The sequence below is a fragment of the Castor canadensis genome, chromosome 1 (genome assembly GCF_047511655.1).
Source record: "Castor canadensis chromosome 1, mCasCan1.hap1v2, whole genome shotgun sequence".
Classification (NCBI taxonomy): Eukaryota; Metazoa; Chordata; class Mammalia; order Rodentia; family Castoridae; genus Castor; species Castor canadensis.
This window is the reverse complement of record NC_133386.1, coordinates 95,190,810-95,216,774: the sequence shown is the minus strand read 5'-3', so window position 1 is coordinate 95,216,774 and position 25,965 is coordinate 95,190,810. Positions and strand designations below refer to the sequence as shown.

The following is a 25,965-nucleotide window of genomic DNA, read 5'->3' as shown; positions in this document are numbered from 1 at the left end:
AAAAAAAGGAAATAAATATCAGTCAGGACCTTACACCACAGTTGTAATCACTGCCATATTTAGTTTTAAATCCTGAAAACACTTTTCCACATATATATGATTAGTAGATTACAAAGTACCCTGTGAACTCTTCCTCCTAATGCTTACCCTCCATTGAAACTGCAAACTCAGAGCTAATCACAATGAGGAGCCTGCTAAGTGATGTTGAGAAGAAAGGATGATTCGTGTATTATTCAGAGTCTCTATCTGGATTAAGTTTTAAGGAAAAAAAGAGTTCATTTCTTTGAAAACAAATTTCAGTTCATGTTGTCCAGCATATTCTAAATCCACTAGATAAAAAAACCCACCATTTGTTGTATGCTACAGTGGAGACCATCTTAATATGTTTAAAGGACACTGGACAAGAATAAGGTATATTTTGATTAAATAAATATCATCTTAGAGTATAAAAAGGAAGAGTTTTCTGCCTTACATGTCTTTACATTCATCTTGTGAAGTAACTGTCATTATATATTCAAATTTCATGCTTTTATTTTTCCCCTAAATATCTATTCACATTTGCTTATATAAATTATTTTATTGTAAAAGAGTAATTATTACAAATTTACAGTATCACTGCATTTACCATAAAGTCACCTAATATAGCTGTAGAATTCCTCACTAAAATCATCAGTGTTAATACATTACCTGTGTGGTGTTGGTGTGATTAAACACACTGGGTGCTCAGTGATAGAGCAAGGTGTGATAAATTTTCACACACAGATGTCAGTGTTCCATTAATAAGAAGGAAATTCTTGCAGGCAACCAGCCATTTCTAGCTTGTTAAGAGTAAGCATTTAAAATTGAAGTCATACCTTTAACTTTCCCTTTTTTGGGTTTTAGTGCCCAGAGCAGGATGACTTTGGAAGTACTACATTATCATTGACGACTGCTCACGATGGAAAAATTTCTCCCTACTTGCCTGCAAAGCTGGAACTTAAAGACCTGTGCCAGTGCATTCCAAACAAGGTATACTAATTTTAATCTGTATTCCCTGAAAAGCCACTCCAGACAGTTGAGCCAGGCTCATTCATTTTGGTCTCTAGTGCACTGAATGTGTCTTCTTGTCCTTTGACGCTAGTTGACAAATTCACAAAACCACACAGTCATCACCAGAGTGAGTCATCAAAAGAGGTTTGGTGATAGGACTTCTCGGATTTTTACCTAGACAGTTCTGAGCCCATCTGACCTTCTTTCCAGAGTGTAAATTAGAATTAATAAAAAGGTGAAGGGAGGAACCACCTATACAGGCAAGTACTGGCTACTTAGCATGTGTTAGGAATAAGCTGCAGTCTGGGAACTCTGTGTGATGACAGAGTTCAATAAACACTGTGTGATGACAACTGTTTCTGTCCAGTAGCCCCAAATTTCTAACCAGCTGTCTCTCTTCTCCATTTGTCACGATTGTGTTTGGGGAGGGGAAGGTATGCACATAATTTGTTTCACCCGAACCAATGTGGTCCTGTGGTCAGGGAAGCTGGGCCCATGGACCTACGTGAACTTATTTTGTGGGTATTCATGGCCATTATGGGGCCTGTGCTAAAAGTAGGCAGTGTTCCTCTAGTGATAACACTGCATAGTAAGCTCCATGAAAAAGACAAGTACAGGTAAGGGAAAGGGATGGAAGTAGGGGAGCAGCTTTTGTTCCACCCATGGGAGGTCAGCTGGAGGTGAGATGCTGAATGGTGTTTGGAAGGGTCAGGAGTAGTGTGCCTCATGAGTGAGGGCAGAAAGGCTTCCCTATGAGGGATGGACATAGCTCAGAGAACAAAGCTTTAGCTTATTCTTGGCAGTTTCACATGTATGTACAAATGGCTCTTGATTAAAATGTATATACAAATGGCAGAATGTTTGCTAACACAGAAATTGATTTTTGATCAGGGAGAAGCAGGATTACCAGGAACTCCAGGATCAATTGGGCAGAAAGGAGAGAAAGGACAGCCGGTAAGCCACATGCAACAAAATACTATTGGGACAAAAGGGGTTGTTCAGAAGTGTATTAAAAGATGTGTCCATATCCTTTTTCCATACAAATGCATGTTTCTGTAAAAGACTGTCAGGGACTATATTAAGATGTTGGTTGCTGAAAATTGAGAGTGTATCAGCATTCAAATCTGCTTTTGAGTTCATGTTCAAAGACTGGTATGAAATTTGGAAAGATATAGAGCTGCAAGTCTTTTTATCTATCAGCTCTAAACAAAACTGTGAAGGAGGTCTCTTTTTCAATTGTTCCTGGGTTTCTTTAGCATTGTCTTCTCCAAATGCCTGATGAACTGTTATTTCTCCTTTCTACTGACAGTTTCTCACTAAGGATTTTTCAATAGCTAACCTTTGTTCAGTATCTTCTGTGGGAGGCATGTTGCTGGATATTTAGGGGCTATAAATAAGGATTGGATACGTTCTTTGTTCTCCAGGATGTTAAATCCAAGGAGATAAAGGGACATTAGAAAGCCATACATGTTAGATGCTACATGAGAGTCGCAAATGTGCTGAGAGAACAACCTGGGGAGATGGAGAAGAATTTAATGGAGGAGATGGCGAGTGAGCTGGACCTCTAAGCACTCAGTCCTAAGCAAGATCCCATGTCTAGGGGGTTGGCTTTCCCTTGTCCCCACCTCAAACTTTCATGCTTTCCATTCTTTTGAATCATGTCTTTTGTTAACTAATGAAGTAAGTTAATTTGTACTATGGTTAGTAGTTCATCATTGTTATTTTTCCAAGGTGAGACAGGTTATAATTCCTTTTATGCCATAACTTAGACTGCTGTAATTCTAAGGTATTTACATAATCTAATAGAACTTCATTTTTTTTCCAATATTAAGGATTGAACTAATGATCTCATACTTGCTAGCCAAGTGCTGTACTATTTGAGCCACGCTCCTGTTGAGTGTGCATCACTATGTTCACCCCTTGTTGGACTTCTTTGTTAAAATACAAGAAATTTAATTTTAACAGATTGATGACAACTCAGAGCTTCAACAAAATTATAGTAATTTGAATCTTGGAGGAATGTCTGCCCATTGTACCATGCATGGGAACATCTGGCACCTCAGCAACTTTTGGAAAAGAGATTTTTGAGGTGAAACAGGGCATTTATGATTTATTTAGACCATAGTTATTGAGATACCATTGTTTTTAATGTCATTCTATAAAAATCCAAAAATAATTAAACAAGTAGTATGAGGCCTACTTCAATCAACTGAACATACAAGTCATTATAGCATTAGTATTTATTTAGTGCTTACCATCTGTCAACCACTGAGAAGAGTGCTTTATATGTGTCTTTTTATTCTCATAATACTCTTCATGTTAGGAATTAGTCTTATCATTTTACATATGAAAAATCTGAGGCTCGAGGAGGTTAAATTATTGCTGATGGCCATATAGCTTGAGCCCACATTGAAATCTGAACTCACGTCTCTGAGCTCCAGTGACTTTCTTTTAACCAGTATTCATTTTGAAAGCTGCTTTATATTCTAAAAGGATTTCAGGGACAGGTGTGGTGGCACAGGTTGTAATCCCAGCTATGTGGGAGATTTAGATAGGAGAATCATTGTCCGAGGCCAGCCTTGGGCAAAAAAATACAAGGCTCTACCTGAAAAACGACTGAAAGTAACAAAGGGATGAGGTATAGCTCACATGGTAGAATACTTGCCTAGCAAGCCCTGAGTTCAAACCCTAGTACCACCAAACACATGAATAAAAATAAATGAGTAAAAGGATTTCAGTATTATTTACCTGTGTTCCATGATCGTTCTATGATTCTATCTTATAATAATTTATTCTTATAACCTCATAAAGAATGTCAACTTAATATTTTTATCCTTATCTTTTGGCTGAGAGAACCATGCATAGGTAAAATGATGGGCCCAAGGTAACACAATTCAGAGGACTCAGAGTAGAATAATCTCTGGGCTAATCCCAGCTCTGCTTTGTTCAGCTGTGTGAATTTGGCTAAACCACCAGTCTCTAGGTGCTTTACTTTTCTTATCTGTGAAGAAGGGGGTCAATCTGTTCTGCCTACATCATTAGGTGACACAAAAATTCTTTGAAAAAGTGTGTGGCTTAATTGTTGGTGATTGTTTTGTGATACATATTCCTTAGCTCAGCTTTTCTGTTCTTTGATTTACCAGTTCTACCATATTTGAGATTGCTGGCACAGGGCGAAATTCCATTCAATAACCCATTAGTGTAGACCTTTTAAAGACATAATTTCCTCTCTATTCTCTTTAAGTAAATGCTTCCTACTATATCTAAATATCTATTTTTGTTAAATTTTTGGTGGGGCTGGGGTTTGAACTGGGCTTCGCACTTGCAAAGTAGGTGCTCTATCACTTGAGTCATCCCTCCAGCCCTCTGTTTTTATTAATTTCATGCATTCATCAACAACAATTATATATTGAGGACTTAATATTATAACAAAAACTGTGCCAGTTGTATAGCAGTAACAGTAACAAGAAAGCACAGGACCTGACTTCACTGGGTTTTATAATCGAGGGACGGTTTGTTTAAGGAACATTCTTTTCCATTAGAAAAGGAAAAGGAAGAAACTAGTAAAGATAATAAAACTTAGAAAATGTATTTCATGTCAAATGTGTAAAATACAAAAATGTGTCTTGCAGTTATATTGTTATATGACTTCCATCTGTATTTTTTTAAATATTAAAATTTGTTTTAAATTTCAAGATTCATAATCATAAGAGATTTTAGTGGTAGAGTAAAAACAGATGAGTTTAAATAAATTGATAATCTTCAAAACAAAGCAAATGATAATTTGTTTAAATTTTTTTCAGTACATGTATCATCATTTAATTACAGCATAAAAATGAGTCCAGATAATCGTGGCCGAGAATGAAGTAAACTTTCCTGTTATAATTAACACAGTGGACTATTTAATTTTAAGCAGTTGATGATGACTCTCTTCCTGTTCCCATTATACTATATGATCCTACAACTTTAATGTGCAAAAAGTAAAGAGGGCTTTCCTTAGGCTTTGATTCTGGCACATAAATTTAAATTATCTGCATAACTTGATTGTTGACAGTCATTTTGTTCTTGGACATATTGAACAGTTAATTTTGTGAACGGTCAGAAGTACAGAGTTACTAAGGGAACCAGATATTATTCTAAGGTTTTCTTTTTCATCTTCCAAGAAAAAGACAGTATATTAGAAAAAGTACCACTTCTCAGCCTGAAACACTTAGGATTGAATTCTGTCCACCTCTTAGTGTCTTTGAAATAAATCCTTAATAGTCAATGTCTGATTGAAGAAGAAATTCAATATAATGTATGTAAAGCACATACGAACAGAAACTGGCACATTATAGATGGCTAACAAATAAGTTTTTTCTCTGATCTCTTTTCCACAGTGTAATTGTTCATATATTGAAGGAGAGGCGAAAAGAGTCCTTTTAAGTTGAGATAATTTTATATGTGAATTGATCAAAAACAAAGGCATATTCATTTATGGATAATACCTTAGAATTTTCAGTTGAATATGCATTTTAGTGTATTAAAATCCCAGATAGTTATATGCTACTTGTAGTAAATATTAATAGTTGATGGATAGTTTAGTTCTTCCAAAGATTAATGATATGGATATTGAACTCTATGCTTTGTTCCCAATAATATCTGACCTTTTCTGGATAGAGTATATTTGTGTTGAAAAGATTGCTTGCGTGGTCATACTTTGATGATGTGAATCGGAAGCAGTTCAGGCACTATAATAATTTGCTTTTTTCTGATTTGCTGTAAGTTGGTAAAATGTTCATGCATTTTACTTTTGGCCCAAGAGAATAAAATGAGAAAACCTTTTGAGAATACTAATTTCAAATCTCTTTTTAAATTATGTATCAATCACTAAATTTTTCTAAAGGTGTTAAATTTTGAGAATTGTTATTGTAGCAGCAACCTTATAAAGAACACTGAGTCAGATAACTATTCTGAATAATCATGTTGGTAAATCCTGATTTAAAACTTGAGGTAAAACCCACTGATGACTTGCTGTCTTCCTTAACACAGCCCCTGAACCTCTGACCAGACAGCTGTTCACAATATGTAGAGCTTTCCCTATTCACTTCCCACTCCCTGTATTGTCTCCTACCTTCTCCCTTTGACCATTCCTGCTTCACGTTCTCTGCACAAGGTCATGTAAATGAGGAAGATTTTTCTGGAATCTGCTTGATTTTTTCCTCACAAGAATTAGGTCCTTGAGATATCAGATGTCTTCTGATATAAAACACAGGTTGCCATCCCACTTCTATTCTCTTACTCTTCTTAGAACTTTAAAAATTGCAACTTGATACATTATTATGCATCTATATATTTTCCTATTAGAATATGAGTTGTGTGAGCTCCATACACAGAACAACATATAATAGCAACTAAAAAAATGAGTGAGCGAATGAATGAATACTGTATCTCAAGGACAGTATAAATCATTAACTCATCTGTTTCTCCAGCCTGTAAGTTCTACTCCCCAATTACCCAGGAGATTCTGCCCCAGAAGGCAGAGTCAATTTTTAAGGAAAACTAGATAAGATAATTTTAGAAAAGTGTTCTTATATTATTCATTAGTGTCCTGCTATACTTTTCCATTTAAAAAAACCAAAGTCTTCATGTATTGATCTGATCAATTTTATCTTGATATTTCCAACTAGATAATAAAAAATTAAACATTTAGAACTAAGTCCCAAGTTTTAGCATGATTTACTGTTTATTATTATTTTCATCCATAGTATGAAGTTCATTAATGTGATTTACTATTTTCTTTTTTTTTCCTTTATTGTTGTGCTGGGTGGGGTTGCATTGTGGCATTTACATTTACAAACATTCTTACAGTGTATCAAATATATCATGTTTGAATTCACCCCCTCTACTGCTGTCCTTCATCCCCCCTCCCCCAATTCCTGGAAAAGTTTCAACAGGTATCATTTTTGCTTTAGCATACATGTGTACACATTATTTGCACTATATTCATCCTCCTACCCCCTTTCTCCCCCACACTGGTACCAGCCCCCCAGCCCCCATAGAACCTGTTCTGCCCTCCTGTTCTTCCATTTTGTAGAAGATAAAAGATAAAAAGAGAAACATGACATTTTTGCTAGTTTGAGATAAAGATAGCTACACAGGGAGTTTCCTAGTGTTGTTTCCATGCTTGTATGTATTAGAACCCCAGCTGGTTCAACTTCTCTGGTCCTCTTCACTCCTCCCTAGTCTCCTTCCCATAGTGGCTCCAGTCAAGTAAACATTTCTATGTTCATTCCTGTACACAGAGCACATCAACCACATTCAAGTTTTTAGTTTATTTCCCTTGCCGTATCCCTCCCATGCATAGCCCCCCCTTAGTATGTACTCTTTTCTTTGTTTTTTTTTTCATAAAGCTGATGATTCCTCATGGAGTGATATGGTTTGAAATAACACTACTTTTACTTAAACCCTAGTTGTGATCAGTATTTTATATCAGGACACCTAATCAAGCTATTATAACCATGCCCTCTGCCCAAGATTAAGCTCTGTATGACATTATTTGAAATAATAATTAATACTTTTCTTTCATTCAGACTCAATTATTATAATTTTCTGAATCTTTTAATTCCCTTTTGTTAGCAAGTGTAGTTAGCAACCTAATTACTTAGCAACCACATTACTTTCTCAGTTCTTTAAGACTCTTACTAATGCCCTCACCTACTTCAGAGTTGAAATTCTCTGAGTTTTATAAATTTGAAAGTTCCTGAACCTAAGGGAGGAGGAGTGTGGTCTAAGGTCCACTTGGGGAATTATTTTCCATCTTACTTTTGTGTTATTACCTTCCACATCTCCAGTTAATTTCCCAAAATGTGTTGGCTTTATGAAGTAATTGCTTTGCTGATATACTTTAGGAGAAAATAAAACAACTTAAAATAAGTCAGCTTATCTGATGCCTTAAGGGATCAGACACTGGTATTGATTCCTTTCTGCTTCTCATGCTCTAATCCCATTATGGCAATTTCCATTTTGAGCAGTCTAAGGTGCTAGTCCAGGGATTATTAGTGAGTTGTTTTTTTATTTCCAATATGATATCACTCATATGCTTCTTCTGTTGCCATATGACATCAATAAAATTAACTGAACTAGAATATGGTCATGATTTTTAAGAGAAGGAATACCTAATAACTTCATAGAAGTAGGATTTAGTATCATGTTTCTGACTTCTTTGCCTATGTGAATGTAAGAATAAGAAATGTTTCTAATCCCATACTAAATATATCTAGTTAATTAACAGGTCTTTTTTATATCAGTTTTATCCAATCTGATGTAATCTTATCATCTACAGGATCTTAAAGGTAAAATTTTCTTGTATACCTTAAATCTGAAATTCACAAATAATGTCAGTATAATGATGGTATCATATACTCAAAAAATTACATTTCTTAATCTCTACCAAGCATTACTGATAGAGCAACTCATTCAAAATGTTCTCATTATTTTTCACTCTTTCAAGGGTAATTTTATTAGATTAAATTTATGACAGAGCCATTAAGGCAGCCATGGGTGACCCATAGACTTCATTGGGTAGATATTTTAGTCTTGCTTGGCTGTGTAGGTGCAAGAGAAGGGAAGGTGACAATTAGATTAACCCACCTTCAGGTTTCTCCTAGAGTATTTATAGGAAGGTCAGACACACTAGGTATGTAATATACCAGAGTCTGAAATTTCATGACTTACTTGAATTGAAAGATGAAGTCAGAAGTAGCTTTTAACTCAAACTTACTTCGGATATTAATTGAGGTAACAGCAGTAGAATCATACCTTAGTTTTGATAAACACACAAAAATGACAAAGTTGAAATATATATCTCTGTGGATAATATCTAGTTTTTGTTCTGATTATTACTTAGATATTCAGTAATTTTTGACAATTTATTAGCAAAAGTCTAATAACTCGTGACACTATGAGGAAATACAAATTTTGGTGTAAGCAAAAGCAACTCATCTATGAGGTGGTAGATTCTCTTTGACATTAGCAATTAATGTACCCTTTTAAAAAGTCCAATGAGCAAATTATATACTTTAGGGTACATCTGGTAGTAATTTGGTGCTCCTGGAATTCCTGGGAAAAGGGTATGTTAGTTTGCTCTTTGATTAAACTTGTGGTTATTTTATATAAAATTGTATCAGACAGGATAGGGAGACACACAGAACAAGTGTTTATGTATCATCAAAATTTGGCCCTATCATAGGGCAGCAAGAAACCCTCATTGTGTGATTTCATAACTCAACTTCTACTGGAACACAGTCAGACTTGTTTTTTGTGTGGTCTAAAACTTTGTGCTATACTAAAGCTTTAAGTCTTTGTGGCAGAGACTACCTGGCCTGCAAAGTCTGTGGCCTTTTGTAGAAAAAACCTTGCTGAACTCTACTCTAGAACATGGTCAGTATTCTGTTAACAGCTTTGAAGGCTTCTTACATTCACCATTTTATGTATGATGCAGTGTCTTAATATGTATTTCACTGCAGACAAATTAAATAACTATATTGTATCGTATCATAGAGCCACATGAGATAATATGATTAAAAATATAAGAAATATATTTCAATCCATCAATAAAATGCTATCATGTAGTATTTAGCTTATAAAATGGCTGATATTCATATTCCTTCTCTAATACTGTAAGAGTAGATCTAAATAATGGGTTACTCACAGAAGGTTACCGTTATAATTCAGCATATCATTCAAGTTCAGAAGCCAGGTGTGGTGCTGTATGTCTATAATCCCAGCACTCCAGAGGCTGAGGCAGGAGGATCATGAATTCCAGGCTGGCCTGGGCTATACAGAGGCACCCTGTCCCAAAAAAACTCCACAAGAAAACACTCAGTTTTCATACAGTCATCTAAAAATTTATATTTGTATGTTAAACTATAATTATCTTTTTTTACTATATTTATATGTACTAATTCAAATAACTGCTAAATTATTAAAGTTTTCACATGTTGATGCTAAGAAAACTCTCCCTCACTAAAATAAGTTTAGTATAAGTTTTTATAACTGTCTTAGCTGCACTAGTGATCAAGTGATTCCTTTGTGCCTCATTATCTTGAAGGCCATGACCCTTGTGGCATTATTCACCTAAAGTTGACACAGGAATAACTGAAGCTAAACTGGTAGGAGTTCAGAGGCTGTCAGATATTTTTTGAGATCTTAAACCTACCTCTGATATCTGATATCTCTGCTTCTTTGATGATGTTTATTTTTTCTTTAGAAATTATTCAATCTGAATTCTTTACTACTTGTTGAATGTAACTCTTGGACTATGAAATTTCGGCAAACTTTGCTGAACAATAATACTTTGCTCCAAGCAAGTTAATGTTTATTTGGGCTGCTGTCTATTTGATTAAGCTTGCTGATAGCATTAATGGAAGACTGTTCATCAAAGGTTTCTTGGGCCAGGCATGGTGGCTCACATCTTTAATGTCAGCTACAAGGGAGGCAGAAGTAGAAATGTTGCAGTTTGAAACCAGCCTGGGCAAAAAAGTAAGCAAGACTCTATCTCAAAGAACAAGGTAGGTATGGTGGTTCACACCGGCAATTTCAGCTATGTGGGAGGCAGAGGTAGGAAAATCACAATCTGAGGCCAGGGCCAAGCAAAAAAGTGTGAGACTTTATCTAAAACTTACTTAAAACCAAAATGAGCTGGAGAAGTAGCTCAAATGATAGAGCAAGTTCAAAACTGGGACTTACGTAGTCAAATGGTGACTGAGTGGGTCTTGTACAATCAGTTAGCATCAGTTCAAAACCCCAGTACTTTAGGGGAAAAAAAGGTTTTTTCAAATACTTATTTGCTCAAAGATCTACTCCTTTCAAAATACTTTTATTCTAGAGAGTATGACTCAGATCCCTAACTCCTAAAGTGGTGCCTCAGTCTAGAGCTTGGATTGTGGCTTAAATGCTAGGCCATGAGTTCAAATCCCAGTACTGCCAATAAAGGAAAAGAAAAGATGTCATAAGCTAAATTTGCTTTATACACTTATTCTACCTATCTCTTTATAAAATACACCATAAAGTCTGATTATTTAAATCTCAGATCTTGAGGATTTTTCAAATTATTATGAATATGGGACTCTTTTCTTTCATTTTTTTCAACCAATGGTGAAATCGCTGGACTGTAGAGTACATTATTAGATTTCTTTGCTGTGGGATGTAAAGAAAGACATACTTTTACATGATAAATGACAGGAACACAGGATAAAACTCCCTCAGGATACTTGAAGGGACTTTATTAAGATTGGTATAAAATGCCACTAAGTTCAGTATTCCAGCGTGGCAGCACCTGGATCTTTATTTATGGAAACCTGGTGTAAACTGCTCCTGCTTGCCTGTGAACCAGGCTCTCGGCTCACAGCAGACTGTAGTCAATGCAGCAAATCAGTGATCGATAACATAACCTCTCAAAAGTTGATCCATTCAATTTCACTTTCAAGGGCCATAATAATAAGAAAGCTGTAGTCTCAAAAGTTCTATGGAAGCCAAGAAGTTCTTTAGGAAAAAAATAGAAATTCTTAGAAAAGAAATGGCATTTGGGGGGTAATACAGTGGAACTGGAGCAAGACAAACATTACTCAGAATTGAAGGTCTTGTTTCTTTTCCTGGAAGCCTGCTTTTGAGGAAGAATCTGTGTGATGATTCTTCTTATACTCCACTTAAAAGTAAAACTTCAGTGAATGCAAAAGAATTTATCAGCTACTGAGAATCTAGTTGGGCAAACTCGTTCTGAGAACTGGGACTCACACAGTCAAATGGTGACTGAGAGGGTCTTGCAGTCAGTTAGCATCAGTAACTGTGAGGACAGCGTCCAGAAAACTTAAGAAGCCAGTGTGATAGAAAAGTTCTATTTATGTTCTTCTAAAATTGTGGAAAAATTGTTCTGTCAGATACTCTACCATGTTTCCTCAAGTAGTTTTCTTTGGGTTTAATTTGCTTGAGTCACTCTTAAAGAATCTCACAGATACTTGAATTCTTGAGACTTCCAGTGTGCTAAATATGGTATTGAGTCGCATTTAGTTCTTGGTTCTCTTCATGCATCGCTAGAGACTCTGTCTGTTGGCCAGAATTTTCCCAATGTTTGTAGAAACTCAGTCTTTGACCACACTCTCCCCAGGAACCCAGTCACTGGTGGTACCAGCTCTGCTTCTAACTTGTCACTTTATTTAACTGTGAAAAGGATGTAACACTCAGAAACAGAGAAAACACCACCTTGAAGAGTGTTTTCTCTCACTTTTATGGTCCACAGGTGCCAATTTATTTAAATAATTATGATGAATATTTACAAAATGAAAATAGCAAGAAAGTTACTATTATTACAAAATACTTTGAGTAAAAAATATCAAGCTTTTAAGTTTTCAAAATTTTTAAATCATGCTTATAAAATTTTTGTTTATGGTAAAAGACTCCCATTGTTTTATGATCAAAACACCTAGTTTGATTTTCTAAGTAAATTTCCAGAGAAAAGTTATTATTTCTTAAAATATACAAATCCTTGGAACTCTCTCACACTCTATTTCTATAATGTGATGCATTTGCTTCTTCTACAGTGGTCCGTACAGCATCCCTGAACTTAACTTAGATTCTGCTCCTCAGCTTTGTGATTCTTGGGGTTTTTTCCCCTGAGAATTTGAAGTTCTTAAGAGTACTGTTAAAAATAAAATAAAAAGATGAATTGTTTAAATATTTTACTTGGAGTAAGAACGTATGCAAAGTGCTATAGGATACACATCTCAGGTTCAATATTCTCAAAGTAAACTTTTTTATTTTTAAGGTTTAGTATTTAAGCTAGAAAACTGATTTATATTAATAGAGGGAAGTATATTCTGAACAATATAAAGTAGAATTTGTATATTAGGTTCAATTTAATCATTTTAATTAATTTAAAATTAATTTTATTATTTTATTAATTTAAGCATTTAATAATTTTATCATTCAATGTGATATTGTAAATAAATTAAATGATTTATAGGTAAATCTCATTATTCTAAAATAAATGTACACTTTGAAGTTTGGTGGTATAATAGCAATAATTTTTTTTTAACTCAAGGCCCTGAACAAAATATTAGTTTACTGAGGTGGCATTCATGTTTCTTCTGAGACTTACAAGAAAAAGAGTATGCTAAACAACACTATTTCATGAAATCTCCTTATGGAATGTAGAGTCAAGGGGCTTTTAAGCATGAAGATGTAATTATATTCTTTTCAAAAAATTATGTTTATCACCCAGTACAGACTTCCATCAGGCATTCTTAATCTACTGTCCTCTGTCCAACATCATAGAAAAATAACTCCTGCTTTGCATCTATTCAGCACAGCTACAGCTTTGCCTAGGAGGTTTGGTAAATTCTCCATAGGGATTCACGGAAGAAAGTCTGTTCTGTGTAGCAAGTATTATGGAGGTAGCTGGTGACTTCTGGTAAATTTGGATAGACAGAAGCCATTGTCAATCAAAATGAGTAGATAGGATGGTCTGTTTCCAAGAGAAGTAAGTGACTTGATGCACAAGGTCACACACAAACATCCATCCATCCAGACATGTATAGCTTGAATCCTCCTGGTACAAAGTGGGAAAATGATGAGGATTTGGACACTGGGAGTAAATCCTGCCACCTTACACCCCTCCCCCTGCTCAAGCACAGCCCTCACACTGTGCTTGCTTTTGTCACTTACACTTTCCACACAGAAACACACACACACACACACACAAATTGCTTCATTTCCTATTTCCCTATGTGTCAGTGTAACAGTTGTGAGTTTTGAGAGGTAGGGATATTTTTTAAAAATAGAAATAATTTTCCAATAATCTTAATTATAATGTGATAGTAAAAATGATACAAACAGAGAACCTAATTTGTGCTAAAATACTATTTTTTCTACTGAATCACTTCAAATTTGTCCTAAATTATTTTTTCTGATGAAGAAACTTACTAAATTACTTTTGCTCCTCATGGAGTCAGTATCCAGTAAATACAAGCCACCATTAATGTACCATGCTACAGAGTTACACTGCTTGGATCTGAATTCCAGGTCAGACTCTTTCTATGCATTAATTTTCTCTATGATTAATTGGGAATTATACTGTACCCACTTTAGTTTTAACTTAAAGACTAAATGAAGTGATGCATAAAAGTGCCAGCTCAATGCCTTCTGTATAAATATTTTGTAAGCAACAGATGTAATTAAGGTAAACAGATTCTATTATTCTTAACTCTAGCTCATTATTGAGAAAATAAATTTTTTCAAAATTTATTAGCAGAAAATGACAAAAGTCACTAATCTTCTGTAACTTTGACTTCTTAAAACAAACTACATGTTAGCAATCAAAGAACTCTACACTTAAAAGAAAAATGTGTACAAGCATAAACTTTTATGACAGGAATAATAGCAGCCTTTATGCAATAATTATTATATGCTGAACTGTCAAGAGCCTCCTTTATGTTATTTCACTCAATCCTTATTTCTCTGATGTTAAATTTATTGTCACTAATTTATAGATTAAGAAACTGAAATGTAGAGAGAATAAAACTTCGCTATATTTCAATTGTAGACTGTGTACAGCCTACACATAGTGGAGTTAATCTATGACCTTCTGTCCATATGAGTCCCTAGTTCTTGCACCTTTGCCATATGACTTCATTTGGACAAGTGCCTGAACATCCACATTTCCTTGACACACACAGTTCTGAATGCGACCTGAAATTCACATGCCTGCCAGCTTAGTGCATTCTGCTCCAGGGAGGGCTCCACTCCTTCTTTAAGTCTATAAGTACCTTTCAAACTACAACCTTAAAGATTCTGACTGCTCCACCCTTAGAATTTTGGCTCCTCCACTCTTTGTCTCCACCTCTTAAGAATCATCACAAGCCTTTTCACCAAACAAGAGGATTTTGTCTACTCTTACCTTCAGAAATAAGTATTGCGAAAATAAGATGGTTTTATTTTGTTTGTTTTACAGAGCCACAATTATATTTGAAATATGTTTTCAGAGTTTACACATCTGTCCCACTGGAGATCCTACATCCCCACTTTAGGAAGCTCCCCAGATTAGCCTCAATTGAACGCTTAACCTAGACAGGGACTAGACAATTCTCCTTTTACTCTGTCCACCAAATATGCTTTTGATACACACATATGCACATTATCTTCATTATATCAAAAACGAAAATGTATAGGCTAGTTCCATGACTAAATTAAACTTCTACAGGTAAAAAGCCATATGCATTGAAGGACTTAAAAATTGCATCTGACAAAGGGATGAGAGGGTTGACAACTTGCATTTCTTAAAAATAGCCAAACCAATTGTGCTCCTCACAAGGTGCTTTGACGCTCTTTTCACCATAACTCCAAAGCGTCAGCACTGCAGTGGATGACACTGAACAGGCAGAGCCATTGTTCCTAACAGTCTTTGTGTTTCCTTTCATTGGAAAATGAAATGACAGTGATCTTCAAATCTTGATTTCTTCTAAAGAGACATTTTATAAGAAGACTGCAGCTTCAGGAAATAAGGCAGATGCTGTTACAGTTTATGTAAATGCAGGCAAGGCCAGAGGCTGTTGTGAATTATAATGAACTCTGTGACAGCCCTGGTCCAGATGTAGCATTAATGCCTCAGAGACTCAGAAACTTGTAGGCGTTTAGTGAATAGAATTTTTGTCATTTGGCTTCCTCTCTGTATTTTTAGTCTCACCTAATTTTTCCATGGATATTCTGAGTTAAGCTTATTTCTACAGTTTCCACCCCCCAACTTAAAAAAATTAAAATACCTATTTGCATATGATAATTTATTGTGGAAATTGAAACCATGAAATGAGAGAAAAAGAGAACACCCAGCTTTATCCTAACAATGGGATATTTGCTTCCTATGGATTTCTCAAGACTGATCTAATAAGTGTCAACTTTATGGTAGAGAAAATACCTCTTAAATACAGAATCACCTGTATGTCTGTGTATTTTAGAACATTCTATAGCAAGTGAAGGTGTAATAACATCTAAAAATAGGATTCAAATATCTGTCATAACCAACACTCATAGAAAAAATAACCGTAAAGATAATAGTTTTGTCAGTCAACTTGTTGGCTTCACATTTTAAAACTACAAGAATGAAACTTGAATTATCAGTGAAAAATTACTGCTTCTACATGGAGTGTCACTTAATTGTCTTATCTGTAGGCATATAATGATACAGTACAGCACTAAAATAAGCAGGAACATAAGAAGGACAGAGGTAATAGAAGGACAGGAAAAAGAAAAAGAAGCATGCTCACTCTGCAGCTGATTTTATTTCTTAATGGTTTCTTATTCCCTTCTAGTGCCTTCCACTCACATCCCAAGTAGAGCAGTTGGCAGAGAATACAACAGATGGGTGACAAGCCCAATACATGTAGTGTATTTGGCACCCAGCTCTTGACTTTTATTTACTAAGTTGTTAGCCAGATTTCAAGAACTTAGTCTGCTAGTATTCCTCTTTGGTTTAATGCATTACCAGTGTCCAGCACATAAATATTAAAATATTGCCATAAAAAAGATCACACACTCTGTTTCTTTACATAGTTTAATGGCTAATTATGTTATTTTTATGTGGATTTAAAGATGTAACTGATATCTTATAAAGACATACACAACTTTGGATATTATAGTTTTCTTAAAGCATCTCTGTCCAAAGGATCTTATTTAACCAACCAGGCTGGGACAGCCATACCAAGTTTAAGGTACTGGAAGAAATTGTCAGGTAAGAGTAGACGATTAAAGAGAATGGCCACAGAGAATTCATTCTTTCTTCCATAACATCATTAGTACATTTTCACACATTACTAAGTTGAAAGTTCATGTATCTTTCTCGTGAAGTCTTCCTGGTCACCAGGCAGAATTAACAGCTCCTCCATTTTGTTCACATAGCATATTGTTTATATCACCAATACAGTGTATGTCCATATCCTCTGCTCAAACACAAAGTCCTGGAGGAGAAGGACTTAGTGTCTCTTCTCAGTTCTGTAACCCTAGAACCCAACCCCATAGAGGACACCTGATTGATTCTGGATAAATGTCAGTTGAATTGGTCAGAACTCAAGAGAACTTAGCTCCAAGCCAGAAATAGAGGAGAGAAATAAAGGATGACTGTTAGGTAACCATGCTGAGGGGGAAGTTGGAAAAGGTCCCCTATGTTCTTACTCCTCTGCCCCTCATTCCCCCCACAGGGATGCATCAGTAGGATTCCTCCATACTTTCTGCAGAAGCAAATTTCAGGATATAAGAAAGGAGAATCTCTCCTCTACCTAGCAAAGCTTATCAATGTTACTTCCTAGAATGGAATGTAATAGAGACAAGGTGTACATCTCCAGAATTTGTTTCTCATTTTCTCTTGGAGAAACCATGCTCTCCCTTCTCTCTCAAATGTAATGAATCTTTTTTATCTTGCTCTCTTTTTACCCAAACTTGTCTTGAAAAAACTCTCTTCTTATAACATTGAAGGATATGGTCTTTCTCCATGTCTTCACAACCATTTACCACAGGACTGAAGACAAACAACAAATGGCTTTAGTGCATTTGAGCTCCAGATGAAGTAACTGATACAGAGGCGTACTCTTTAACTCTCATCACAAGGAGTACTTTGGACAGGAAGTAATCTGAAGTGCCTGTTCTCTCACTGTCCCCGATTGGGAGCTGATGATGTCACTGTCCTCTTTATGTCTTAAATCATCTTTTGCTTGTTAGAATACTTGATTCAGATGTCAGTTAGCATACCTCAGACATTTTAGTAGATGATTCACGTTAAATGTCTTGTATTTTTCTGGTACATATTTGTAGTTTTAAACTTAATTAAAGGCTGTCTTATGGCTAGTCCCATAATAGTGAGTAGTACAAACCCTTGTTCCTAACAGATCCACTTTTAAGAAAATCACCACAATTACATAAGGACCCCGATTTTGTAATAGATCCTATAACATGGGCTGAGGCTCTCTAACTTTGCTACATATGAAAGAAGACTTTTACATGTCCAAATCATTTCAAAATTATTTATTTTTTGTTTTTCATTTGAGTAATTCAGTATAATTTTCATTTACTAATTTGAAAAAGGATTATGAAGTGAAAATCACTTTGAAAGGAAAACTTGATGGTTGTAGTTGACTACAAACTTAGAATAGGTAAGCAATTTCATTTTAAAAAGAGAAAGTTTTACTAATAGAAGTATTAGTTTCCAGAACAAGGGGTGTGGTGTGTACGTGTGTGCAATGGCTCTGCCTTCTGTTCTGTGTAAGACCATTTCTGAAATGATATGCTGAGTTTTGGGTACCATGTTTTAAAAGACATACTGACCAACCATGTATACTCAGAGAACAGGGACTATAATACTGAGGCTATCATTGATGGTTTCCTGAATAGAAAGCTTATAATGACACAGAAAGATGTCACATGTAAGATCTGTGAGATATTTTTTCCTGTGTCATTTCAGACAGTAGAAATCAGACTAATGGGCAGAAATCTAGGGAAGTTAATTTAGAAAGCATTGAGTCACTAACCAAATGTGGATGTTTTTTCCTCTTTCCTTTCCACAATGTAAATTAAACAGCAAAAGTGCCTGGCTTAAAGAAACTTTTAATAGAATTAGAACCTCATTAGATGGTGGCTCACACCAGTAATTCCATCTGCTTGGGAGACAGAGGTAGGAGGATCACAGTTAGAGATCAGCCCTGGCAATGTTAGCACAAGACCCTGTCTAAGAAACAAAGTAAAAGCAAAAGGACTGGCGCCTGACTCAAGTGGTGGAGAACTAAGTGTGGGAAGAACCTGATAGATTCTTTGGTGGCAGTGGTGAATATAAATGTATGATTTCATACTAACCTTTATTTAAGAATATCCATCATACTAATTTTATAGGTATATGTACCTGCATATATTTTGCACATACACATATGCCCTCAGCACAACAGATTTTGACAGAGTGGATGCCGAGTTCAGCTGCTACTCATTACCCATACTTACATTGCTGTGATTACATTTGTCAACAGTACTTTTTCTTGGGTGCTGGCTTTCTCTTCTTTAAATTACTCCTAAGAATAAATAATAATAGGTTCTCATTTATTTTCTTACTAAGGATGTTTTAAATTTTTCTTACCCTGAGAATTAATGTGATAATAAATCTCCATGTGTTAACTGAACTAAGATTAAAATATTCAGAAAATTCAAGAAGTTTGACATTTTAAACCCTTCACAATATACAGTATCTATATTATATGTATATATTAGCTTGATCATTTATTTCATGTTATGAAGTCTCAAAATATAGAAGAAAAAATACCTCTCCCAAAGTAAATGAACCAGGATTGCAAAATATATCTGAAAAATGGGAGGTATTTTTAGATTGTCAACAATTTAAGAACCTTATGAAGTTCAGTTTCTGAAAATTATGCCATGTAAAGCAGCACTACAGTCAGATATGTAGGTGGGGCATAAAGATACACAAAATCAAAATCAGATATACTTCTCCTGTTTTATTGGTTTTCATGCTAGAATTGTGGCATTTGACGTCAGTTATTCCTTCCAGCTATTTCATTTAACATTTAATTTTCTTCAATGTGCATCAATTAGTGGGGAAATATTGATGTATTTCCAAGTACATACCTAAGTCACAACAAAGATTATGTTCTTAGAAAATATGATCTAAGTGAAATGACAGGTCAGCTTTTAGATTTTAATAAATAATATTATAATAGGATCTCAGACTTTAAATCTAAGGTTGAATGCCTATCTTTTTTGAAGAAATAATCACTATAACATAGTAAATAAGTTTCCATTTTCCAAGCCTAATTCTAGTTATTTGCAATTTATTTACTTACCTGTTTATTCTACTTTCCTTAGATGGTCTTCTTAGTTTAAGATTTGCTAACTATAGGCTGAGAGAATATGATTCTTTATCAGATGTCTTTCAGACAACATATATGTCCTGTAGAATAAGAAGACCCTGACTCCAATGTCACAGAAACCCAGAAAACTAATAATTTATATTTTGTGCTTAGCTATGCCAACTGCTGGAAAATGTATAGTGATTTATAAAAAGCAGGTAAAATGAAATCTTTTGATCAGTTTTTCTGGAGGTCACTAGCTAGCCCTAAACATCACCTAAGTGGGTTTTCTTTCCCCAAAAGGTTCTCAAAGAGGTTATTTTGAATTTTGAGAAGGGTGCCTTTTGGTTGTTCCAGGAAGTTGAAGACAGGCTATGTGTTATGGGAACCACATAGGCAACAGCACTATCAGCAGTTTGCTCTGCTTTACATTGCACATATTTATTCATTTGTCCTTCTGTAGCTTGAATTTGTAACTAGAAAGGGACACAGGTCTTTTGATAGAAAAACCCATGATAGACAGAAACAAGTTTTAAAACTCATAGGTGCTTTAAAACCATCAATTATGATTTTCTGTTAATAATGAACTAAAATATAAATTGGAAGTGAAAGGAGAAGCATGCTATGTCTTCCTTGGGATGAGACTGGGAGGAAGGAGAAACAGCAAGATCTCAGGGGAAAAAAAATAATGTGAATCCTTCCAGTAATGTTAGGTAGGTGTTATTTATTTTATAGGTAAAATTAAATTTGATCTCAAATTGCCTGCAACACCTCAGGCTTTGAGCCTGTGCTTCAGAATAAGCATAAGGAGAGTCTTGTTTTGCTGATGTATATTAGGTTTTGGATAAAGTCCTAATAGAAACATCATCTAGAAGTCTTTTAAAAGAAAATTGTACTCTTTGGGGCTATTTTCATTGTTAGTTCTTAATGCTAATTAATAAATATTTCCTTTTTGAGATCAGATATGCACATTTATCCCTCAGGGACTAGAATAATGATAAATTATTAAGATGCTCACAAGATTCTAAGTAGGGCATCAATGGTAACTTCAATCAAAACAGTGAAAAGAAATAAATTTCTGAATAATAACATTCCAAACTTAAGCTTTTAAAGTGCCAACAAGAGATACAAAAAAACTTAAAATTACATTAAAAACTCAAAAAAGCTGGATGTTTTCTTTTCTCTTTTTAATATGGACATAGAGTTGTTTCAGTATCATTATTTAGAAAGAAAATTCCTCTACATTTAGTTTTTTGAGGAACCTCCATACTGCTTTCCATAGTGATTGGGATAATTTACATTCCCACCATATTCAGAATCTAGATTTTAAAGACAGACATGAAATTAGAAGGGAGGCTTTTGGAAAGTGGATGGGAACCAACAGGAGAGGGAAGGAGTAATTGAGAAGGTAATGGCAGGGTGTTTACATGTATGGAAATATCACATTGGAAACTCATTATTTTGTAAAATAAAAAAGGCAAAAAGAAAAGGAAAAGAAAAAATATAAAATTACCAACAGTATTTCAGAAACTTTGATGTGTTGGTCTGTCACAAGAGGCTAACTCCTTTCCTATGTGCATTGAACCAGTAACCCTGGAGTCTAGAATTATGCTTACAAAACAAACTTCCAGTCAGCAAAAAAGGAGAGACCATAGCAAAACACAGAATTTAATTACAGCAATCACAAAGCCTTTGTCAATTAAAGATACCTTCTCTATATCAGAACTCTAGAGACTTTTCATACCTACTTAACAGTGTGTCTGGGGGTTACCTTAACCTGGTGCATGGCAGAGGGAGGCGCTCAGTCACCAGTACAAATAGCATGTGGCTATGAGCAAAGGGACGGAGGAGATACTCTCACTACTTCTTATTCCAACATAGTACTTTTGGCAGTGTAAATACTGTATAATTATATTTTATTGGATGATATGCCATATCTTGTTATCATGTGTAACTGGAAATATGATATAAAACATTATATTGGATCAACTGGAAAGTAATCTGCTCCTTATGAACAAGTGGACATACTTCTGTGATGAGTAACAGAAGCTCTTTTTCCATAGAAGGTTGTTTGGCTTCAGATACTTAATATGCTTTTTCTATCACTTTATCAAATCATAGTGAAAGTTTTATTGGACTTGAATGATGCCTACAGTCTAGAACTATAATAACTTTAAATGATATAAATGTTTATTGATTGCATAGACAAATATACTTTATTGATGTTTCAACACTTAATTACACAAGTTTTACCCTTTTTTGATGATAGCAGTTAGACTATAGAATACTGTGATCTAAGCTAAGAAGAATCTGAGTCTTTAAAATAATATGTGTATAATACATAGCATATTTTTAATGGGGGTAAAAACCACTAAAACTTTTCAAAAGTGTATTAATAAAATCACTTTAAATTTAGGTAGACTATTTCATTGTTGTTTTAAAGTTTGAAGATGTGATTTTTTTCCATAGGTTTGAATTTTGTTTAAATAATTCTTAGAAATTGTATCTAACTCTGTTCTAGCTAATGCTGAAAATTGCTATTTTCTAAATTAATTATAAATATTTGATAGAAATACCACAGGTCAATAGAAATGTTAGTTTATTTTGAGCTGCCTAAACCTGGAAATCCAGAAGCCAAAGTAAATTCCTATAGCCAGCTAAATTCCTGAGGCTCCATTGAGAATGTGCACATCTTCCCAGGAATATCTCTTTCTAGCTGGTGTGTTGTTCACAAACGAGACTTGTCAAAGAGATGACCCATGAATTCCAGTAATGGAAGCTGATAGGCATCTGCTGAAAACCTTTACACCCAAGACAGGAACCAGATGAATGGAAAGAACCAAAACTTCTTCCAAGTAATTTTTTTCATGTAAAATGGCTTTGGTATGACTTCATAGTCCACTGAAAGGCAATCAACAGATATGGATAAGAAAGTAAACATGCTCATTTATATAAGAACATAAATATGATATATATGTGTGTGTATATATATATATATATATATAGAGAGAGAGAGAGAGAGAGAGAAAGAGAGAGAGAGAGAGAGGATGTATATATGCGAAAGACACTTATAAGCCAGAATTAAATCTGTTCCCAGCAGCAGTGTAGGGGAGCATCTAGGTGCACAGAACTAAAGTGCATGAGTTAGAATTCCAGCCACCCCCACCTACTTACTGTCTAGTCATCTGTTAGATGATCATGGTAATGATAACTACCGAATAGCTTTATTCAGAAAATATAAGGTATGAAATCATTGACAGATCTGCTCAAATCTCAGGTAATGCTACAAGTTGGGTGACTTTAAGCATGGTATTTAACAACTCATAGCCACCATCATTGCCTTATTTAAAAAACTGAGGTGACAGTCCTGCAGTTGTGAGATAAGGTATAGAGTGAGAGCTCATGATAGTATTCAGTATTGGGCTACCTTTCCTCACAACACTAGAGCTAGTTGTTGAAGATTACACAAATAATGTCTGTGCTCATTTTTTTGTGACTAATAAAATTTGTTTAATGTGCTTGCTTCTTTCAGGGTGAAAATGGTTTACATGGTATTCCAGGCTTACCCGGCGAAAAGGTAAAGAGTTTTAAAGTGTTATATATGAACTGAGAACGTTAACATCCTGACAATTGAGTCTGCACAAAATGTAGTAGAGATTCAGAAAATGTACTGGGTAAAAACTGATTCCCATCAAAGATTCTTAGAAAACTAATTATAAGTCTTTGCAAAGAGACCCATGGAAACTCCTCTTAAAACACCACTATCAGAGAGCTTTTCAGAGGGCTTTAGCAACATGCTAAACAGCAACCATGATTTTGAGGGGCCAGAGAAGAGTGCATATCTGTTCTAGAAATGTTTCTGGTGTCACTGGTCAGAGGCTAAAATATTCAGTGGAACAGCTTCTATTGCCTTTGACTATATTTTGTTACTTATTATCCATCCTTCTTTTGTATATCCCAGATTGAGCTAAGCCTGATAGTCTCAATGACATAAAATATTAAATATTACAAACATGTTACAGACAACTACTTTCTTCCAAAAACATCTTTCAGAATGACAAGTTCATGATAAATGAGAAGTTTTTGCTGGCCAGTTTGCTTCTTTCTGTGCCCAGCATCTTTCTGTTTACCACAGTGAACTTCCTTTCTCTTTTACTCTCCAAGGACTGCTTTCTGTCTCTTGATTGCATGGCAGCACTTCTGGCAGCACAGAGACTGGCATATTCTACTTTCCTAGAGGGATGAGGACTCACTTCATGTGGGGCCAGCTGTCATGATACAGCCCAGATAATCCCACAATAGTAGAGAGCATTACCCAAGCAATTTCAGTGACCACCAAAACCAAGCATGCCATTCCTAGGTTCTGGAGAAGCTGTACAGGTTTTAGCAAAAAGCTGTCCAAAGGTACTATGCATCTAGGTTTTTCTCTGTAGCTGAAAATATCATTTAAAAAGATATTTACTCATTTATAATTATACCTTTTTCAAAAGTCTTCCTTTACTTGGCCCAATAAAGATAGTAAGACTCGAATGGTAAGCTTCTGAATTTCTTCACGGCAGTTCTAGACAAAACCCATTGATACAGTATGTGCTACATCTGAAAGTCGAGTTGCAAGCCAAGGTATGTGTAGATTTCTCTTCTGGGAAATAGTTTTGGACTTTCCAGCAGCTGTTTGTGGTGGCTGCATCATGTGACATTGTGGCTGAGGTACTGGAGTCATTTAGCAGGCTTCAGTGTCAGCTTGAATTAACAGATGGAGCAAATGTCAATATTTTAGGAAAAACATTAGGAAAAAAAAAGTGGTAAAAATTCCTACAGTGCTGGTGTTGGTAACTTTTTTTCAGTAAATGAAGCAAAAAATAACTAATCATATGTGTGAATGTACTATGTACATGCATTTGATCATGTGTGTATGTATAAATAATGCATTCACATGTTATATATGTATTCATATATAAAAAGTTGGCTTTATGTTTCATAATAATATGGAGTTTAATTATACCAAGTGTCACCTTGTTGAGGCATCAGAGGAAAAAAATGGAGATAAAGAACACTTCATCCCCTTTATCTGTACACTCAGGAAATGCGTTCTTAATGCCTTTTATGTCAAGCCACTCCAAGAGTGGAGGGCTCACACACCTGTCCCGACCCTCACTCACTGACTATACTGCCATGACAGGTTGGAGGCGCTCAATGAACATTTGCTGAATTTATGAAGGGAACATCAGCACTCTATACCAAATTAAGCAGGAAAATAAGATCGGAGAGAATTTAGTGAATAAATGTGCTGATGGAGAGGCAGTGGCCTGATAGCGCCACTCCTCTCTGGCCTGAGAGGGCAGGACAGCGAGCAGCAAAAAGCATGTTAATGGTGTCAGAGATGGAGCCAGAACTCAGAGGTCCAAACCTGAACTGAATCATTAAGAAACTCACTAGAACAATATAGCACAGAGGTCATCTTTACAAGTCTATTTCTCCTAAATCTAGTAAAATAGTCTGAAAAACAAGAATGGCTAACAGTCTGTGATGGTCACTGTGCTGATACATGCAAGTCTCAAAGGAAATCAGCAAGGAAGGTGACATATTTCTCCTGCTTAGACATGGGAAAACACATGTGTGAAACACTTATGGAGATTAAATTACCTTGGAAGTAGTGAAACCCCTAGAAAATTGTTACTTTAGTATTTCAAGTTATTTAAATTTTGTGTTACTTCATATCAGCTTAGTGTTCACAATGAATGATTTTTCACTGTTAGAAACATCATTATTATGAAAATGCCATGTGTTCTAAATGTTGTTCCTATTGCTATACACGCCATATTCCTCTTGTACAGGGAGAGCAAGGCACTGAAGGCAGCAAAGGAGAAGCAGGCGAAAAGGCAAGTCTCATTCTTTATTATGATTTGTAAAATAAATTGCATTCTTGAAAAGAGTTTTAAATGTAATTTCTAACTTCTTTTGTGTGTCCTACATAAGAAAGTCAATAACTTTATAGAAAAACTAAAAGTGTTTGCTCCAATTAAAGTAGACTTAATGTATTGGTGATTGTCAGAAATCTTTCTAA

At 35.2% G+C, this 25,965-nt stretch overlaps 1 protein-coding gene across 4 annotated transcripts in view; it reads left to right on the top strand.

Moving 5' to 3' along the window:
* The window catches only part of Col19a1 (collagen type XIX alpha 1 chain), a 336,038-nt gene that overhangs the window by 72,339 nt on the left and 237,734 nt on the right, over window positions 1–25,965 (top strand). For all 4 annotated transcript variants that reach the window (XR_012449953.1, XM_074080460.1, XM_074080453.1 and 1 more), the window contains exons 8-11: window positions 883–1,008; window positions 1,921–1,983; window positions 23,434–23,478; window positions 25,736–25,780. Coding sequence is in view for 3 of the 4 variants with exons in the window: in XM_074080460.1 (XP_073936561.1) it covers window positions 883–1,008; window positions 1,921–1,983; window positions 23,434–23,478; window positions 25,736–25,780 (279 nt within the window). In the remaining variant the exon portion in view is untranslated. The remainder of the gene's footprint in view (window positions 1–882; window positions 1,009–1,920; window positions 1,984–23,433; window positions 23,479–25,735; window positions 25,781–25,965) is intronic.